Raw genomic sequence first — 21,792 nt, 5'->3', positions numbered from 1 at the left:
CAGACGGACTGACTGACGGACTGACTGACTGACTGACAGACTGACTGACTGGATGTTACAATCACAGAAATAGAGACAGACGGACTGACTGACTGACTGATTGACTGACTGACAGACTGACTGACTGGATGTTACAATCACAGAAATAGAGACAGACGGACTGACTGACTGACTGACTGACTGACTGACTGACTGATTGACTGGATGTTACAATCACAGAAATAGAGGATGACTGGCTGACTGACTGACTGACTGTTACAATCACAGAAATAGAGGATGACTGGCTGACTGACTGTTACAATCACACATATAAATATGAACTTCATCAAACAAAACATGCATGTATTGTGTAACATGAACATGAAGATAATTCAAGGTTAGTGATTCATTTTATCTTTATTTCTGCTTTTTGTGAATGCTATAATTTACTGGAAAATGGCTGTGCTTATTGTGGTTTGGTGGAGAATAACATAATCGTTTGTGGTGCTTTCGCTGAAAAGCCTATTTGAAATCAGACACTTTGGTGGGATTAACAACAAGATTACCTTTAAAATGATATAAAACACTTATATGTTTTAGGAATTGTAATTATGAGAATTCTGTGGTTTGAATTTGGCTCCCTCTATTTTCACTGGTAGTTGTCATATCGATCCCGGTATTGGGATTGCCGCCATATCAAGTTAAATAAAGTCCACCTGTGTGCAATCTAAGTGATCTCAGTAAATATACACCTGTTCTGAAAGGACCCAGAGTCTGCAACACCACTAAGCAAGTGGCACCACCAAGCAAGCAGCATCATGAAGACCAAGGAGCTCTCCAAACAGGTCAGGGACAAAGTTGTGGAGAAGTACAGATCAGGGTTGGGTTATAAAAAAATATCAGAAACTTTTCACATCCCACGGGGCACCACTACATCTATTATTAAAAAATTGAAAGAATATGGCACCACAACAAACCTGCCAAGAGCGGGCCGCCCACCAAAACTCACGGACCAGGCATGGAGGGCATTAATCAAAGAGGCAACCAAGAGACCAAAGATAACCCTGAAGGAGCTGCAAAGCTCCACAGCGGAGATTGGAATATCTGTCCATAGGACCCCTTTAAGCCGTACACTCCACAGAGCTGGGCTTTATGGAAGAGTGGCCAGAAAAAAAGCCATTGCTTAAAGATAAAAAGAAGCAAACACATTTGGTGTTCGCCAAAAGGTATGTGGGAGACTCCCCAAACATATGGAAGAAGGTACTCTGATCAGATGAGACTGAAATGTAGCTTTTTGGCCATCAAGGAAAACGCTACATCTTGCGCAAACCCAACACCTCTCATCACCCAGAGAACACCATCCCCACAGTGAAGCATGGTGGTGGCAGCATCATGCTGTGGGGATGTTTTTCTTCGGCAGGGAATGGGGAACTGGTCAGAAGTGAAGGAATGATGGACAGCATTAAATACAGTGAAATTCTTGAGAGAAACCTGTTTCAATCTTCCAGAGATTTGAGACTGGGATGGAGGTCCACCTTCCAGCAGGACAATAACCCTAAGCATACTGCTAAAGCAACACTTGAGTGGTTTATGTGGAAATATTGAAATGTCTTGGAATGGCCTAGTCGAAGCCTAGACCTCAATCCAATTGAGAATATGTGTAATGACTTGCTGCAAAAGGTTGCTCTACAAAGTATTGACTTTGGGGGGGTGAATGTAGACTCAAGTTTTCAGTCTTTTGTATTATTTCTTGTTTGTTTCACAATAAAAAATATGTTGCATCTTCAAAGTGGTAGGCATGTTGTGTAAATGAAATGATACAAAGCCCCCAAAAATCCATTTTAATTCCAGGTTGTAAAGCAAAAAAATTGGAAAAATGCCAAGGGGGTGAATAATTTCGCAAGCCACTGTAGCTGCCAACACAGAGACAGGTGACAATCTGTACAGTAGCACCATCTGTTTGTCGCTGTGTTACCTCTAGTTAGCTGCCAACACAGAGGCAGACAGACAGACACACACACACTCCTAGCCTGGAGTACTCAGAAGCACCCTAGCAGTCTAAGCTCTCCCTTCCACCCTCCCTTCCTTGCTACTCCCCCCTCTCATCCGATATCTGTGTACGACCTTGTTTTTGTTTTATTTTTATTTAACCTTTATTTAACCAGGTAGGCCAGTTGAGAACACCTTTATTTAACCAGGTAGGCTAGTTGAGAACACCTTTATTTAACCAGGTAAGCCAGTTTAGAACAAGTTCTCATTTACAACTGAGACCTGGTCAAGATTAAGCAAAGCAGTGCAACACAAACAACAACACAGAGTTACACATGGAATAAACAAGTGTACAGTCAATAACACAATAGAAAAAAAGAAAGTCTGTATACAGTGTGTGCAAATGGCATGAGGAGGTAAAGCAATAAATAGGCCATAGTAGCAAGTAATTACAATTTAGCAGATTAACACTGGAGTGATACATGAGCAGATGATGATGTGCAAGTAGAAATGCTGGTGTGCAAAAGAGCAGAAAAGTACATAAAAACAATATGGGGATGAGGTAGATAGATTTACAGATGGACTATGTACAGCTGCAGCGATCGGTTAGCTGCTCAAATAGCTGATGTTTAAAGTTAGTGAAGAGAATATAAGTCTCCAGCTTCAGCGATTGTTGCAATTAGTTCCAGTCATTGGCAGCAGAGAACTGGAAGGAAATGCGGCCAAAGGAGGTGTTGGCTTTGGGGATGACCAGTGAGATATACCTGCTAAAACACGTGCTACGGGTGGGTGTTGTTATCGTGACCAGTGAGCTGAGATAAGGCAGAGCTTTATCTAGCATAGACTAATAGATGACCTGGAGCCAGTGGGTCTGGCGACGAATACATAGCGAGAGCCAGCCGACTACAGCATACAGTCGTGGCCAAAAGTTTTGAGAATGACACAAATAATAATTTTCACAAAGTCTGCTGCCTCAGTTTGTATGATGGCAATTTGCATATACTTCAGAATGTTATGAAGAGTGATCAGATGAATTGCAATTAATTGCAAAGTCCCTCTTTACCACACAAATGAACTGATTCCCCCAAAAACATAACCACTGCATTTCAGCTCTGCAACAAAAGGACATGTCAGTGATTCTCTCGTTAACACAGGTGTGAGTGTTGACGAGGACAAGGCTGGAAGCTTCAAAAGGAGGGTGGTGCTTGGGTTCATTGTTCTTCCTCTGTCAACCATGGTTACCTGCAAGGAAACACGTGCAATCATCATTACTTTGCACAAAAAGGGCTTCACAGGCAAAGATATTGTTGCCAGTAAGATTGCACCTAAATCAACCATTTATCAGATCATCAAGAACTTCAAGGAGAGCGGTTCAATTGTTGTGAAGAAGGCTTCAGGGCACCCAAGAAAGTCCAGCAAGCGTCAGGACCATCTCCTATAGTTGATTCAGCTGCGGGATCGGGGCACCACCAGTACAGAGCTTGCTCAGGAATGGCAGCAGGCAGGTGTGAGTGCATCTGCAGACACAGTGAGGCGAAGACTTTTGGAGGATGGCCTGGTGTCAAGAAGGGCAGCAAAGAAGCCACTTCTCTCCGGGAAAAACATCAGGGACGGATTCTGCAAAAGGTACAGGGATTGAACTGCTGAGGACTGGGGTAAAGTCATTGTCTCTGATGAATCCCCATTCCGATTGTTTGGGGCATCCGGAAAAAAGCTTGTCCGGAGAAGACAAGGTGAGCGCTACCATCAGTCCTGTGTCATGCCAACATTAAATAATCCTGAGACCATTCATGTGTGGGGTTGCTTCTCAGCCAATGGAGTGGGCTCACTCGCAATTTTGCCTAAGGACACAGCCATAAATAAAGAATGGTACCAACACATCCTCCAAGAGCAACTTCTCCCAACCATCCAGGAACAGTTTGGTGACGAACAATGTCTTTTCCAGCATGATGGAGCACCTTGCCATAAGGCAAAATTGATAACTAAGTGGTTCGGGAAAAAAACATCAATATTTTGGGTCCATGGCCAGGAAACTCCCCAGACCTTAATCCCATTGAGAACGGACAATCCTCAAGAGGTGGGTGAACAAACAAAAACCCACAAATTCTGACAAACTCCAAGCATTGATTATGCAAGAATGGGCTGCCATCAGTCAGGATGTGGCCTAGAAGTTAATTGACAGCATGCCAGGGCAGATTGCAGAGGTCTTGACAAAGAAGGGTCAAAACTGACTCTGCATCAAATTCATGTAATTGTCAATAAAAGCCTTATGAAATGCTTGTAATTATACTTCAGTATTCCATAGTAACATCTGACAAAAATATCTGAAGACACTGAAGCAGCAAACTTTGTGGAAATTAACATGTATGTTATTCTGAAAACTTTCGGCCACAACTGTACAGGTTGCAGTGGTGGGTGGTATATGGGGCTTTGGTGACAAAACAGACGGCACTGTGATAGACTGCATCCAGTTTGCTGAGTAGAGTGTTGGAGGCTATTTTGTAAATGGCATCGCCTAAGTCGAGGATCGGTAGGATAGTCAGTTTTACTAGGGTATGTTTGGTGGCGTGAGTGAAGGAGTCTTTGTTGCAAAATAGAAAGACGATTATAGATTTTATTTTGGATTGGAGATGTTTAATATGAGTCTGGAAGGAGATTTTCTTGCACCCTTACAGTTAACTGGTCCAACGCAATGGCGACCTGCCTCTCTCTCGTTGCACTCCACAAGGAGACTGCCTGTTATGCGAATGCAGTAAGCCAAGGTAAGTTGCTAGCTAGCATTAAACTTATCTTACAAAAAAACAATCAATCATAATCACTAGTTAACTACACATGGTTGATGATATTACTAGATATTATCTAGCGTGTCCTGCGTTACATATAATCTGACTGAGCATACGAGCATACAAGTATCTAAGTATCTGACTGAGCGGTGGTAGGCAGAAGCAGGCGCATAAACATTCATTCAAACAGCACTTTCGGGCGTTTTGCCAGCAGCTCTTTGTTGTGCGTCAAACATTGCGCTGTTTATGACTTCAAGCCTATGAACTCCCGAGATGAGGCTGGTGTAACCGAAGTGAAATGGCGAGCTAGTTAGCGCGCGCTAATAGCGTTTCAAACGTCACTCGCTCTGAGCCTTATAGTAGTTGTTCCCCTTGCTCTGCATGGGTAACGCTGCTTCGATGGTGGCTGTTGTCATTGTGTTGCTGGTTCGAGCCCAGGGAGGAGCGAGGAGAGGGACGGAAGCTATACTGTTACACTGGCAATACTAAAGTGCCTATAAGAACATCCGATAGTCAAAGGTTAATGAAATACAAATGGTATAGAGGGAAATAGTCCTATAATAACTACAACCTAAAACTTCTTACCTGGGAATATTGAAGACTCATGTTAAAAGTAACCACCAGCTTTCATATGTTCTCATGTTCTGAGCAAGGAACTGAAACGTTAGCTTTCTTACATAGCACATATTGCACTTTTACTTTCTTCTCCAACACTTTATTTTTGCATTATTTAAACCAAATTGAACATGTTTCATTATTTATGAGGCTAAATTGATTTTATTGATGTATTATATTAAGTTAAAATAAGTGTTCATTCAGTATTGTTGTAATTGTCATTATCACAAATAAATAAATAAAAATCGTCCGATTAATCGGTATCGGCTTTTTTGGTCCTCCAATAATTGGTATCGGTATCTGCGTTGAAAAATCATTATCGGTCAACTTCTAGTCCAGAGTATTGATGCTAGTCGGGCGGGCGGGTGCGAGCAGCGAACGGTTGAAAAGCATGCATTTAGTTTTACTTGCATTTACTTGTGACAGAGGAGACAGTCCTCTGCTGCGCAGAGGGGAGGGAAGAGAGAGGAATGGAGGATGGGAGAGAGGAGGGCCTCTGAGGTCTCACTCAGCCTCCAAACCCCATAGTCAGGTGACAGAGAGCAGGCTCTGAGCTCTGAGAACACAATACACTATGTTCTGATCCAAACAGCGACCGAAGGACAGAACCAAAGAAGAAGGGACAACAACAACACTGACAACAACAACAACAATGACACTGACAACAACAACAACGACAACACTAACAACATCAACAATGACAACACTGACAACAACAACAATGACACTGACAACAACAACAACACTGACAGCAACAACAAAAACACTGACAACAACAACTGACAACAACAACACTGACAACACTGACACAAACAACACTGACAACAACAACAACACTGACAACAACAGTACTGACAGCAACAACAACAACAACACCAAAAACAACCCTGACAACACCAACACTGACAAAAACAACGCCGCTGATAACAACAACACCACTGACAACTACACTGACAAAAACAACAACACTGACAACAACAACAACACTGACAACAATAACAACACTGACAACACAAACAACAACAATGCTGCCAACAACAACAACAACAACAAACAACAAGAATGGTGCTGACAAGAAGAACAACACTAACAACAACAACACTGACAGCAACAACAAAAACACTGACAATAACAACAACTGACAAGAACAACACTGACAACAATAACACTGACAACACCGACACAAACAACACTGACAACAACAACAACACTGACAACAACAGTACTGACAGCAACAACAACAACACACCAACAACAACAATGACAACAAAACAACCCTGACAACACCAACACTGACACAAACAACACCGCTGATAACAACAACACCACTGACAACTACACTGACAAAAACAACAACACTGACAACAACAACAACACTGACAACAACAACAACACTGACAACAACACTGACAACACCAACAACAACAATGCTGCCAACAACAGCAACAAGAATGGCGCTGACAAGAAGAACAACACTAACAACAACAAAACTGACAGCAACAACAAAAACACTGACAACAACAACAACTGACAACAACACTGACAACAACAACACTGACAGCACTGACACAAACAACACTGACAACAACAACAACACTGACAACAACAGTACTGACAGCAACAACAACAACAACACCAACAACAACAACAATGACAACAAAACATCCCTGACAACACCAACACTGACACAAACAACACCGCTGATAACAACAACACCACTGACAACTACACTGACAAAAACAACAACACTGACAACAACAACAACAACACTGACAACAACAACAACAACACTGACAACAACAATGCTGCCAACAACAACAACAACAAACAAAAAGAATGGCGCTGACAAGAAGAACAACACTAACAACAACAACACCACTGACAACTACACTGACAACAACAACATCAACAACAACAATAATGAGTCCATGTGCAACAAGGTTGTTATATAATATATATCTCATCAATAGACAGACAGGCAGGGTAAAACCAGTGAGATAGATAGATAGATAGATAGATAGATAGGATGGGTAGTTGTAGTAGGAGTGTGTTGGTTCTTACCTGTCTGGTTGCGTCTCTGCGCGTATGCCACCACCACAGCAGCTAGCACTACACAGCACAGCAACGTTACGGTGTTGGCCATCTGGAGACAGAGACACAGAGGAGCATGTCAGAGTCCTGCTGGGTCAGGGAGGGGCGGGACTGCACGGTCAGTCTGGAGGGAGACGGTTAGCGCCTCAGAGCTGAAGCACAGGCTTTCCCCTTCTCTCTCTGTTTCCTTTTACTATCACTCTTTATCTGCTTCTCTCTTTCTTACTCTCTCTCTCAGTCACTATCTCTCTGCCTCTATCTCCCCCCTCTGCGTTGCTCACTCAATCTATCACTCTCTGCTTCTCTCTCTCTCAATTCAATTTAAATTTAGGGGGCTTTATTGGCACGGGAAACATATGTTTACATTGCCAAAGCAAGTGAAATAGGTTATATTCTCTCTCTCTCTCTCTCTCTCTCTCTCTCTCTCTGTCTCTGTCTCTCTCTTTCCTATCTCTCTCTCTCCGTTGCTGTTTGTCCGTCCTCCTTCCTATGCATTGTTCAGCTAATCTGTGGGAGGGCCATCCCCAGGCAGGGTGAAGCAGCAGCAGCTCTTAAAGGACCAGCAGGCAGCCTGTAGGCGGTGGTAGAAAAATGACCCAATTGTCAAACGTGAGTAAACGTAAAGATAACTTACTAGAAAATTAGTCAAGTAAAAGTGAAAGTCACCCAGTAAAATATAACTTGAGTAAAACTCTAAACGTATTTGGTTTTAAATACACTTAAGTATAAAAGTTAATGTAATTGCTAAAATATACTTACGAATCAAAAGTAAAAGTTTGATTGACCCAGTGTCGTCCCGATTTGGCATTGGTACGCCGTCACTGTACATACTAATTAGTTTTTAGCTGACTTGCCTATTTAAAAAAGGTTAAAACATTTTTTTTAAATGTGTTTAATGATTCCGCAGCGAGGATGACCACCCCACATCTCCCCATCATACATCTCGCCCACATCTCCCCCTCACACCTCCCCACCCCACATCTCCCCACCCCACATCTCCCCTCCCCACATCTCCCCTCCACACCTCCCCACATCTCCCCCCCACATCCCCCCACACCTCCCCACCCCACATCTCCACCCCACATCTCCCCCCCCACATTTCCCCCCACATCCCCCCTCCCCACATCTCCCCACCTCACATCTCCCCCCCACACCTCCCCACCCCACATCTCCCCCCCCCACATTCCCCCCACACCTCCCCACCCCACATCTCCACCCCACATCTCCCCCACATCTCCCCTCCCCACATTTCCCCACCCTACATCTCCCCACCCCACATCTCCTCTCCCACATAACCTCACATCTCCCCTCCCCACGTCTCGATACATCACCACCATCTCCACATCACATCTCCCCTCCCCACATCTCCCCACCATACACCTCCCCACCCCACATCTCCCCCATCTCTCCACCCCACATAACCTCCCATCTCCCCTCCCCACATCTCCATACAACACCACCCATCTCCCCTCCACACAACACCACCCATCTCCCCTCCACACAACACCACCCATCTCCTCTCCACACAACACCACCCATCCCCCCTCCACACAACACTACCCATCACCCCTCCACACAACACCACCCATCTCCCCTCCACACAACACCACCCATCTCCTCTCCACATAACACCACTCATCTCCCCTCCACACATCTCCCCTCCACACAACACCACCCATCTCCCCTCCACACAACACCACCCATCTCCCCTCCACACATCTCCCCTCCACACAACACCACCCATCTCCCCTCCACACATCTCCCCTCCACACAACACCACCCATCTCCCCTCCACACATCTCCCCTCCACACAACACCACCCATCTCCCCTCCACACAACACCACCCATCTCCCCTCCACACATCTCCTCTCCACACAACACCACCCATCTCCCCTCCACACATCTCCTCTCCACACAACACCACTCATCTCCCCTCCACACATCTCCCCTCCACACAACACCACCCATCTCCCCTCCACACAACACCACCCATCTCCTCTCCACACAACACCACCTATCTCCCCTCCACATCTCCTCTCCACACATTAATTCCTGGCTCTTACATAAATCTTGTTAGGGCTAGGGTCCTTTATCTCAATTTCCACCAGACTGACATGCACAAAGTAAACTGCCTGTTGCTCTGTCCCTGAAGCCAGGATATGCATATGCTTGGTCCCATTGAAAAGATAACACTTTGAAGTTTGTAGAAATGTTAAAATAATGTAGAAGACCATAAGAAAATAGATATGGTAGGAGAAAATCCAAAGAAAAACCAACCGGAATTCTTAATTATTTTGAGAGCCCATGCTATTACAATGGAAAGTATAGGGAAATAATGAATTATAGCTCCCAGGAGTCTATGTTCACGGTTTCAGGCTTGTAACTTCCAAAATGAATGACAAAGAACAGTTTTAGAAATGTGTGTATGCGCGTGCAAAGAAGACAGAACGCACCTGCTAAAATCGGTTTCCTATTTAACATGCTTCTTTCCGTATGAAATATTGTAGTTTGATTACATTTTAGGGTATCTGGGGAGTCAATAGAAACATATTTGGACTTGTTGAGGTGAAGTTTAAGGTTAGATTTTCAGATTCCTATCTCTGCATGTTGAACGAGTGGATTAGTCAAATCGATGGCTCCAACTAAACTGACTTTTTGGGATATAAGAAAGGATTTTATCGAACAAAACGACACTATATGTTATAGCTGGGACACTTTGGATGACAAATCAGAGAAAGATTTTCAAACGTAAGTGAATATTTAATCGCTATTTGTGAATTTATGAAACCTGTGCTGGTGGAAAAATATTGGGGTGCCATCCTCAAACAATCGCATGGCATGTTTTCGTTGTAATGGCTAATGTAAAAGAGACAGTGCAGATAGAATAACAAGAATGTAAGCTTTCAACTGATATAAGACACTATGTACCTAAACGTCTAATATCCACATTTTTTAAATTATTTATTTGAGACCAGTTTAACCGGAAGATGTCCTAGCGGGACGCCTAGCCAAATAGGATAAAGACACAGCTCTCACATGAAGACACAGCTCTCATATGAAGGCCCAGTTCTCACATAAAGACCCAGCTCTCACATAAAGACACAGCCCTCGCATAAAGACACAGCCCTCACATAAAGGTCACAGCTCTCACATAAAGACACAGCTCCTTTATGAAGACACAGCTTTCACATGAAGACACAGCTCTCACATAAAGACACAGCACTCTCATGAAGACACAGCTCTCACATGAAGACACAGCGCTTACATAAAGACACAGCTCTCACATAAAGACACAGCTCTCACATAAAGACACAGCGCTTACATAGACACAGCTCTTACATGAAGACACAGCTCCAACATGAAGACAAAGCTCTTATATAAAGACACTGCTCTCACATAAAGACACAGCTCTTACATGAAGACACAGCTCCCACATGAAGACACAGCTCTTATATAAAGACAGCACTTACATAAAGTTACAGCTCTCAAATGAGGACACAGCTCTTTCATTAAGACACACCTCCTTTATGAAGACACAGTTCTTACATAAAGACACAGCTCTTACACAAAGACACAGCTCTCACATGAAGACACAGCTCTTACATGAAGACACAGCTCTCACATGAAGACACAGCTCTTACATAAAGACACAGCTCTTACATAAAGACACAGCTCTCACATAAAGACACAGCTCTCACATAAAGACACAGCTCTCACATAAAGACACAGCTCCTTTATGAAGACACAGCTTTCACGTGAAGACACAGCTCTCACAAAAAGACACTGCACTCTCATGAAGACACAGCTCTCACATGAAGACACAGCGCTTACATAAAGACACAGCTCTCACATAAAGACACAGCTCTCACATAAAGACACAGCGCTTACATAGACACAGCTCTTACATGAAGACACAGCTCCCACATGAAGACACAGCTTTCACATAAAGACACAGCGCATACATGAAGACACAGCTCTTACATAAAGACACAGCTCTCACATAAAGACACAGCTCATTTATGAAGACACAGCTTTCACATGAAGACACAGCTCTCACATAAAGACACAGCACTCTCATGAAGACACAGCTCTCATATGAAGACACAGCGCTTACATAAAGACACAGCGCTTACATGAAGACACAGCGCTTACATAGACACAGCTCTTACATAAAGACACAGCCCTCGCATAAAGACACAGCTCTCACATAAACAAAGAGCTCTAAAGTGAAGAAACAGCTCTCACATGAAGACACAGCTCTTACATAAAGACACAGCTCTCACATAAAGACACAGCTCTCACATAAAGACACAGCTCTCACATAAAGACACAGCTCCTTTATGAAGACACAGCTTTCACATGAAGACACAGCTCTCACAAAAAGACACTGCACTTTCATGAAGACACAGCTCTCACATGAAGACACAGCGCTTACATAAAGACACAGCTCTCACATAAAGACACAGCTCTCACATAAAGACACAGCGCTTACATAGACACAGCTCTTATATGAAGACACAGCTCCCACATGAAGACAAAGCTCTTATTTAAAGACACTGCTCTCACATAAAGACACAGCTCTTACATGAAGACACAGCTCCCACATGAAGACACAGCTCTTATATAAAGACAACACTTACATAAAGTTACAGCTCTCAAATGAGGACACAGCTCTTATATAAAGACAGCACTTACATAAAGTTACAGCTCTCAAATGAGGAAACAGCTCTTTCATTAAGACACACCTCCTTTATGAAGACACAGTTCTTACATAAAGACACAGCTCTTACACAAAGACACAGCTCTCACATGAAGACACAGCTCTTACATGAAGACACAGCTCTCACATGAAGACACAGCTCTTACATAAAGACACAGCTCCTTATGAAGACACAGCTTTCACATAAAGACACAGCGCATACATGAAGACACAGCTCTTACATAAAGACACAGCTCTTACACAAAGACACAGCTCTCACATGAAGACACAGCTCTCACATGAAGACACAGCTCTCACATGAAGACACAGCTCTTACATAAAGACACAGCTCTTACATAAAGACACAGCTCCTTTATGAAGACACAGCTTTCACATAAAGACACAGCGCATACATGAAGACACAGCTCTTACATAAAGACACAGCTCTCACATAAAGACACAGCTCATTTATGAAGACACAGCTTTCAGATGAAGACACAGCTCTCACATAAAGACACAGCACTCTCATGAAGACACAGCTCTCATATGAAGACACAGCGCTTACATAAAGACACAGCGCTTACATGAAGACACAGCGCTTACATAGACACAGCTCTTACATAAAGACACAGCCCTCGCATAAAGACACAGCTCTCACATAAACAAAGAGCTCTAAAGTGAAGAAACAGCTCTCACATGAAGACACAGCTCTTACATAAAGACACAGCTCTCACATAAAGACACAGCTCTCACATAAAGACACAGCTCTCACACTCCTCTCCACATAACATCACTCATCTCCCCTCCACACATCTCCCCTCCACACAACACCACCCATCTCCCCTCCACACATCTCCCCTCCACACAACACCACCCATCTCCCCTCCACACATCTCCCCTCCACACAACACCACCCATCTCCCCTCCACACATCTCCCCTCCACACAACACCACCCATCTCCCCTCCACACATCTCCTCTCCACACAACACCACTCATCTCCCCTCCACACATCTCCCCTCCACACAACACCACCCATCTCCCCTCCACACAACACCACCCATCTCCCCTCCACACATCTCCCCTCCACACAACACCACCCATCTCCCCTCCACACAACACCACCCATCTCCTCTCCACATAACACCACTCATCTCCCTTCCACACATCTCCCCTCCACACAACACCACCCATCTCCCCTCCACACATCTCCCCTCCACACAACACCACCCATCTCCCCTCCACACAACACCACCCATCTCCTCTCCACATAACACCACTCATCTCCCCTCCACACATCTCCCCTCCATACAACACCACCCATCTCCCCTCCACACAACACCACCCATCTCCCCTCCACACATATCCCCTCCACACAACACCACCCATCTCCCCTCCACACATCTCCCCTCCACACAACACCACCCATCTCCCCTCCACACATCTCCCCTCCACACAACACCACCCATCTCCCCTCCACACATCTCCTCTCCACACAACACCACTCATCTCCCCTCCACACATCTCCCCTCCACACAACACCACCCATCTCCCCTCCACACAACACCACCCATCTCCCCTCCACACATCTCCTCTCCACACAACACCACTCATCTCCCCTCCACACATCTCCCCTCCACACAACACCACCCATCTCCCCTCCACACAACACCACCCATCTCCTCTCCACACAACACCACCTATCTCCCCTCCACATCTCCTCTCCACACATTAATTCCTGGCTCTTACATAAATCTTGTTAGGGCTAGGGTCCTTTATCTCAATTTCCACCAGACTGACATGCACAAAGTAAACTGCCTGTTGCTCTGTCCCTGAAGCCAGGATATGCATATGCTTGGTCCCATTGAAAAGATAACACTTTGAAGTTTGTAGAAATGTTAAAATAATGTAGAAGACCATAAGAAAATAGATATGGTAGGAGAAAATCCAAAGAAAAACCAACCGGAATTCTTAATTATTTTGAGAGCCCATGCTATTACAATGGAAAGTATAGGGAAATAATGAATTATAGCTCCCAGGAGTCTATGTTCACGGTTTCAGGCTTGTAACTTCCAAAATGAATGACAAAGAACAGTTTTAGAAATGTGTGTATGCGCGTGCAAAGAAGACAGAACGCACCTGCTAAAATCGGTTTCCTATTTAACATGCTTCTTTCCGTATGAAATATTGTAGTTTGATTACATTTTAGGGTATCTGGGGAGTCAATAGAAACATATTTGGACTTGTTGAGGTGAAGTTTAAGGTTAGATTTTCAGATTCCTATCTCTGCATGTTGAACGAGTGGATTAGTCAAATCGATGGCTCCAACTAAACTGACTTTTTGGGATATAAGAAAGGATTTTATCGAACAAAACGACACTATATGTTATAGCTGGGACACTTTGGATGACAAATCAGAGAAAGATTTTCAAACGTAAGTGAATATTTAATCGCTATTTGTGAATTTATGAAACCTGTGCTGGTGGAAAAATATTGGGGTGCCATCCTCAAACAATCGCATGGCATGTTTTCGTTGTAATGGCTAATGTAAAAGAGACAGTGCAGATAGAATAACAAGAATGTAAGCTTTCAACTGATATAAGACACTATGTACCTAAACGTCTAATATCCACATTTTTTAAATTATTTATTTGAGACCAGTTTAACCGGAAGATGTCCTAGCGGGACGCCTAGCCAAATAGGATAAAGACACAGCTCTCACATGAAGACACAGCTCTCATATGAAGGCCCAGTTCTCACATAAAGACCCAGCTCTCACATAAAGACACAGCCCTCGCATAAAGACACAGCCCTCACATAAAGGTCACAGCTCTCACATAAAGACACAGCTCCTTTATGAAGACACAGCTTTCACATGAAGACACAGCTCTCACATAAAGACACAGCACTCTCATGAAGACACAGCTCTCACATGAAGACACAGCGCTTACATAAAGACACAGCTCTCACATAAAGACACAGCTCTCACATAAAGACACAGCGCTTACATAGACACAGCTCTTACATGAAGACACAGCTCCAACATGAAGACAAAGCTCTTATATAAAGACACTGCTCTCACATAAAGACACAGCTCTTACATGAAGACACAGCTCCCACATGAAGACACAGCTCTTATATAAAGACAGCACTTACATAAAGTTACAGCTCTCAAATGAGGACACAGCTCTTTCATTAAGACACACCTCCTTTATGAAGACACAGTTCTTACATAAAGACACAGCTCTTACACAAAGACACAGCTCTCACATGAAGACACAGCTCTTACATGAAGACACAGCTCTCACATGAAGACACAGCTCTTACATAAAGACACAGCTCTTACATAAAGACACAGCTCTCACATAAAGACACAGCTCTCACATAAAGACACAGCTCTCACATAAAGACACAGCTCCTTTATGAAGACACAGCTTTCACGTGAAGACACAGCTCTCACAAAAAGACACTGCACTCTCATGAAGACACAGCTCTCACATGAAGACACAGCGCTTACATAAAGACACAGCTCTCACATAAAGACACAGCTCTCACATAAAGACACAGCGCTTACATAGACACAGCTCTTACATGAAGACACAGCTCCCACATGAAGACAAAGCTCTTATATAAAGACACTGCTCTCACATAAAGACACAGCTCTTACATGAAGACACAGCTCCCACATGAAGACACAGCTCTTATATAAAGACAGCACTTACATAAAGTTACAGCTCTCAAATGAGGAAACAGCTCTTTCATTAAGACACACCTCCTTTATGAAGACACAGTTCTTACATAAAGACACAGCTCTTACACAAAGACACAGCTCTCACATGAAGACACAGCTCTTACATGAAGACACAGCTCTCACATGAAGACACAGCTCTTACATAAAGACACAGCTCCTTATGAAGACACAGCTTTCACATAAAGACACAGCGCATACATGAAGACACAGCTCTTACATAAAGACACAGCTCTTACACAAAGACACAGCTCTCACATGAAGACACAGCTCTCACATGAAGACACAGCTCTCACATGAAGACACAGCTCTTACATAAAGACACAGCTCTTACATAAAGACACAGCTCCTTTATGAAGACACAGCTTTCACATAAAGACACAGCGCATACATGAAGACACAGCTCTTACATAAAGACACAGCTCTCACATAAAGACACAGCTCATTTATGAAGACACAGCTTTCACATGAAGACACAGCTCTCACATAAAGACACAGCACTCTCATGAAGACACAGCTCTCATATGAAGACACAGCGCTTACATAAAGACACAGCGCTTACATGAAGACACAGCGCTTACATAGACACAGCTCTTACATAAAGACACAGCCCTCGCATAAAGACACAGCTCTCACATAAACAAAGAGCTCTAAAGTGAAGAAACAGCTCTCACATGAAGACACAGCTCTTACATAAAGACACAGCTCTCACATAAAGACACAGCTCTCACATAAAGACACAGCTCTCACATAAAGACACAGCTCCTTTATGAAGACACAGCTTTCACATGAAGACACAGCTCTCACAAAAAGACACTGCACTTTCATGAAGACACAGCTCTCACATGAAGACACAGCGCTTACATAAAGACACAGCTCTCACATAAAGACACAGCTCTCACATAAAGACACAGCGCTTACATAGACACAGCTCTTATATGAAGACACAGCTCCCACATGAAGACAAAGCTCTTATTTAAAGACACTGCTCTCACATAAAGACACAGCTCTTACATGAAGACACAGCGCCCACATGAAGACACAGCTCTTATATAAAGACAACACTTACATAAAGTTACAGCTCTCAAATGAGGACACAGCTCTTATATAAAGACAGCACTTACATAAAGTTACAGCTCTCAAATGAGGAAACAGCTCTTTCATTAAGACACACCTCCTTTATGAAGACACAGTTCTTACATAAAGACACAGCTCTTACACAAAGACACAGCTCTCACATGAAGACACAGCTCTTACATGAAGACACAGCTCTCACATGAAGACACAGCTCTTACATAAAGACACAGCTCCTTATGAAGACACAGCTTTCACATAAAGACACAGCGCATACATGAAGACACAGCTCTTACATAAAGACACAGCTCTTACACAAAGACACAGCTCTCACATGAAGACACAGCTCTCACATGAAGACACAGCTCTCACATGAAGACACAGCTCTTACATAAAGACACAGCTCTTACATAAAGACACAGCTCCTTTATGAAGACACAGCTTTCACATAAAGACACAGCGCATACATGAAGACACAGCTCTTACATAAAGACACAGCTCTCACATAAAGACACAGCTCATTTATGAAGACACAGCTTTCAGATGAAGACACAGCTCTCACATAAAGACACAGCACTCTCATGAAGACACAGCTCTCATATGAAGACACAGCGCTTACATAAAGACACAGCGCTTACATGAAGACACAGCGCTTACATAGACACAGCTCTTACATAAAGACACAGCCCTCGCATAAAGACACAGCTCTCACATAAACAAAGAGCTCTAAAGTGAAGAAACAGCTCTCACATGAAGACACAGCTCTTACATAAAGACACAGCTCTCACATAAAGACACAGCTCTCACATAAAGACACAGCTCTCACATAAAGACACAGCTCCTTTATGAAGACACAGCTTTCACATGAAGACACAGCTCTCACAAAAAGACACTGCACTTTCATGAAGACACAGCTCTCACATGAAGACACAGCGCTTACATAAAGACACAGCTCTCACATAAAGACACAGCTCTCACATAAAGACACAGCGCTTACATAGACACAGCTCTTATATGAAGACACAGCTCCCACATGAAGACAAAGCTCTTATTTAAAGACACTGCTCTCACATAAAGACACAGCTCTTACATGAAGACACAGCTCCCACATGAAGACACAGCTCTTATATAAAGACAGCACTTACATAAAGTTACAGCTCTCAAATGAGGACACAGCTCTTTCATTAAGACACACCTCCTTTATGAAGACACAGTTCTTACATAAAGACACAGCTCTTACACAAAGACACAGCTCTCACATGAAGACACAGCTCTTACATGAAGACACATCTCTCACATGAAGACACAGCTCTTACATAAAGACACAGCTCTTACATAAATACACAGCTCCTTATGAAGACACAGCTTTCACATAAAGACACAGCGCATACATGAAGACACAGCTCTTACATAAAGACACAGCTCTTACACAATTACACAGCTCTCACATGAAGACACAGCTCTTACATAAAGACACAGCTCTTACATAAAGACACAGCTCCTTTATGAAGACACAGCTTTCACATAAAGACACAGTGCATACATGAAGACACAGCTCTTACATAAAGACACAGCTCTCAAATAAAGACACAGCTCTCACATGAAGACACAGCTCTTACAAAAAGACACAGCTCTCTTATATGAAGACACAGCCTATCATAAAGACACAGCTCTCTCATAAAGACACAGCTCTCACATGAAGACACAGCTCTTACATAAAGACCCAGCTCTCTCATAAAGACACAGCTCTCACATAAAGACACAGCTCTCACATAAAGACACAGCTCTCACATAAAGACACGGCGCTTACATAAAGACACAGCTCTTTCATAAAGACACAGCTCTTACATGAATTCACAGCTCTTTCATAAAGACACAGCGCTTACATGAAGACATAGCACTTACATGAAGACACAGCGCTAACATAGACACAGCGCTTACATGAAGACACAGCGCTTACATAGACACAGCTCTTTCATAAAGATACAGCTCTTACATAAAGACACAGCTCTTACATGAAGACACAACTCTCTCATAAAGACACAGCTCTCTCATAAAGACACAGCTCTCACATGAAGACACAGCTCTCTCATGAAGACACAGCTCTCTCACGAAGACACAGCTCTCTCACGAAGACACAGCTCCCACATGAAGACAAAGCTCTTATTTAAAGACACTGCTCTCACATAAAGACACAGCTCTTACATGAAGACACAGCTCCCACATGAAGACACAGCTCTTATATAAAGACAGCACTTACATAAAGTTACAGCTCTCAAATGAGGACACAGCTCTTTCATTAAGACACACCTCCTTTATGAAGACACAGTTCTTACATAAAGACACAGCTCTTACACAAAGACACAGCTCTCACATGAAGACACAGCTCTTACATGAAGACACATCTCTCACATGAAGACACAGCTCTTACATAAAGACACAGCTCTTACATAAAGACACAGCTCTTACATAAAGACACAGCTCCTTATGAAGACACAGCTTTCACATAAAGACACAGCGCATACATGAAGACACAGCTCTTACATAAAGACACAGCTCTTACACAATTACACAGCTCTCACATGAAGACACAGCTCTTACATAAAGACACAGCTCTTACATAAAGACACAGCTCCTTTATGAAGACACAGCTTTCACATAAAGACACAGCGCATACATGAAGACACAGCTCTTACATAAAGACACAGCTCTCAAATAAAGACACAGCTCTCACATGAAGACACAGCTCTTACAAAAAGACACAGCTCTCTTATATGAAGACACAGCCTCTCATAAAGACACAGCTCTCTCATAAAGACACAGCTCTCACATGAAGACACAGCTCTTACATAAAGACCCAGCTCTCTCATAAAGACACAGCTCTCACATGAAGACACAGCTCTCACATAAAGACACAGCTCTCTCATAAAGACACGGCGCTTACATAAAGACACAGCTCTTTCATAAAGACACAGCTCTTACATGAATTCACAGCTCTTTCATAAAGACACAGCGCTTACATGAAGACATAGCACTTACATGAAGACACAGCGCTAACATAGACACAGCGCTTACATGAAGACACAGCGCTTACATAGACACAGCTCTTTCATAAAGACACAGCTCTTACATAAAGACACAGCTCTTACATGAAGACACAACTCTCTCATAAAGACACAGCTCTCTCATAAAGACACAGCTCTCACATGAAGACACAGCTCTCTCATGAAGACACAGCTCTCTCACGAAGACACAGCTCTCTCACGAAGACACAGCTCTCACATGAAGACACAGCTCTCTCAAAAAGACACAGCTCTCTCATGAAGACACAGCTTTCTCATGAAGACACAGCTCTTACATGAAGACACAGCTGTTACATAAAAACACAGCGCTTACATAAAGACACAGCCCTTACTTCAAGACACAGATCTTACATAAAGACCTAGCTCTCTCATAAAGACACAGCTCTCACATAAAGACACAGCGGTTATATAAAGACACAGCTCTTACATCAAGACACAGTGCTTACATGAAGACACAGCGCTTTCATAAAGACACAGCTCTTTCATAAAGACACAGCTCTTTCATAAAGACACAGCTCTTACTTAAAGACAACTATTTCCTAGTGCTTTCTTTAATCAGTTCATCCTTTGAAGCTTTGAAAGAACGAGTAACAACCTTCTATCTGAAGGTCGAAGTATCGATCAGTTGCTTTTCGAACTGGTGGGATGTTGTACAACATTAAATAACCATTTTATTTTCCATTTTAACTTTCTTTATTGTATATTTAGATGACATTTAGTAAAAGCAAAATGAATTGCTTGTCCCCAGTGAATACACACAAAACAGAAAGAGAATATAAACACATGTAAGAATAATAGAGCTGTGTGTCTTCAAGTGATGTTCAACCATGACTCCTAGTTTTCCATTACTATGAGTTATAGACTGCTGAGATGTCCACACCATACATACAGAACTGTAGGAAAAACACAACCATAGCTGGGTTGACTGTGGAACTGGTCTTACACTGAGTGTACAAAACATTAAGAACACCTTCCTAATACTGAGTTGCACCCACTTTTGTCCTCAGGGGAGCCGCAATTCATCAGGTCATAGACTGTACAAGGTGTCGAAAGCGTTCCACAGGGATGCTGGCCCATGTTGACTCCAATGCTTCCCACAGTTGTGTCAAGTTGGCTGGATATCCTTTAGGTGGTGAACCATTCTTGACACACAGGAAACTGTTGAGTGTGTAAAACCTAGCAGTGTTACAGTTCTTGACACAATCTAACCGATGCGCCTGGCACCTACTACCATACCCCATTCAAAGGCACTTAAATATTTTGTCTTGCCCTTCACCCTCTGGCACACATACACAATCCATGTCTCAATTGTCTCAAGACTTAAACATTCTTATTTAACCTGTCTCCTCCCCTTCATCTACACTGATTGAAGTGGATTGAATAAGGGATCACCTGGATTCACCTGGTCAGTCTATGTCATGGAAAGAGCAGGTGTTCCTAATGTTTTGTCCACTCAGTGTCTATACAACTATGTAAAATGTTGTTTTTGATGTTGAGACGGCTGCAGTGGACCCTTAAAGGAGTTGTCCCTCGATGTAACAGCTCTGAAGTTCTTCAATCATTTCTCTCTTCTTCTTCTCTTTAGGTTGGAACACTGGCATCCCTTTCCTTGCAGGATTCAGTGACACTCAATATGTATTGTTTGTTGTTGTTTGGTTTTAATCCTCCATTCCCACATTTTCCCATTATTTGATAAATGAAAAACCTTTGGTTCAGGTGTTCAGGCTATTC

At 43.1% G+C, this 21,792-nt stretch overlaps 1 protein-coding gene across 1 annotated transcript in view; it reads right to left on the bottom strand.

The window, feature by feature from the left end:
• Positions 1-21,792, bottom strand: part of LOC118964552 (ciliary neurotrophic factor receptor subunit alpha) — a 357,403-nt gene that overhangs the window by 165,100 nt on the left and 170,511 nt on the right. Inside the window, exon 2 of the mRNA XM_090233563.1 lies at positions 7,428-7,509. Within this exon, the coding sequence (XP_090089689.1) occupies positions 7,428-7,509 (82 nt within the window). The remainder of the gene's footprint in view (positions 1-7,427; positions 7,510-21,792) is intronic.

This window comes from Oncorhynchus mykiss, chromosome 5 (assembly GCF_057628025.1).
Source record: "Oncorhynchus mykiss isolate SJ-2025 chromosome 5, ASM5762802v1, whole genome shotgun sequence".
Classification (NCBI taxonomy): Eukaryota; Metazoa; Chordata; class Actinopteri; order Salmoniformes; family Salmonidae; genus Oncorhynchus; species Oncorhynchus mykiss.
The sequence above is the reverse complement of the archived record's forward strand: the minus strand, read 5'-3'. Positions and strand labels throughout refer to the sequence as shown.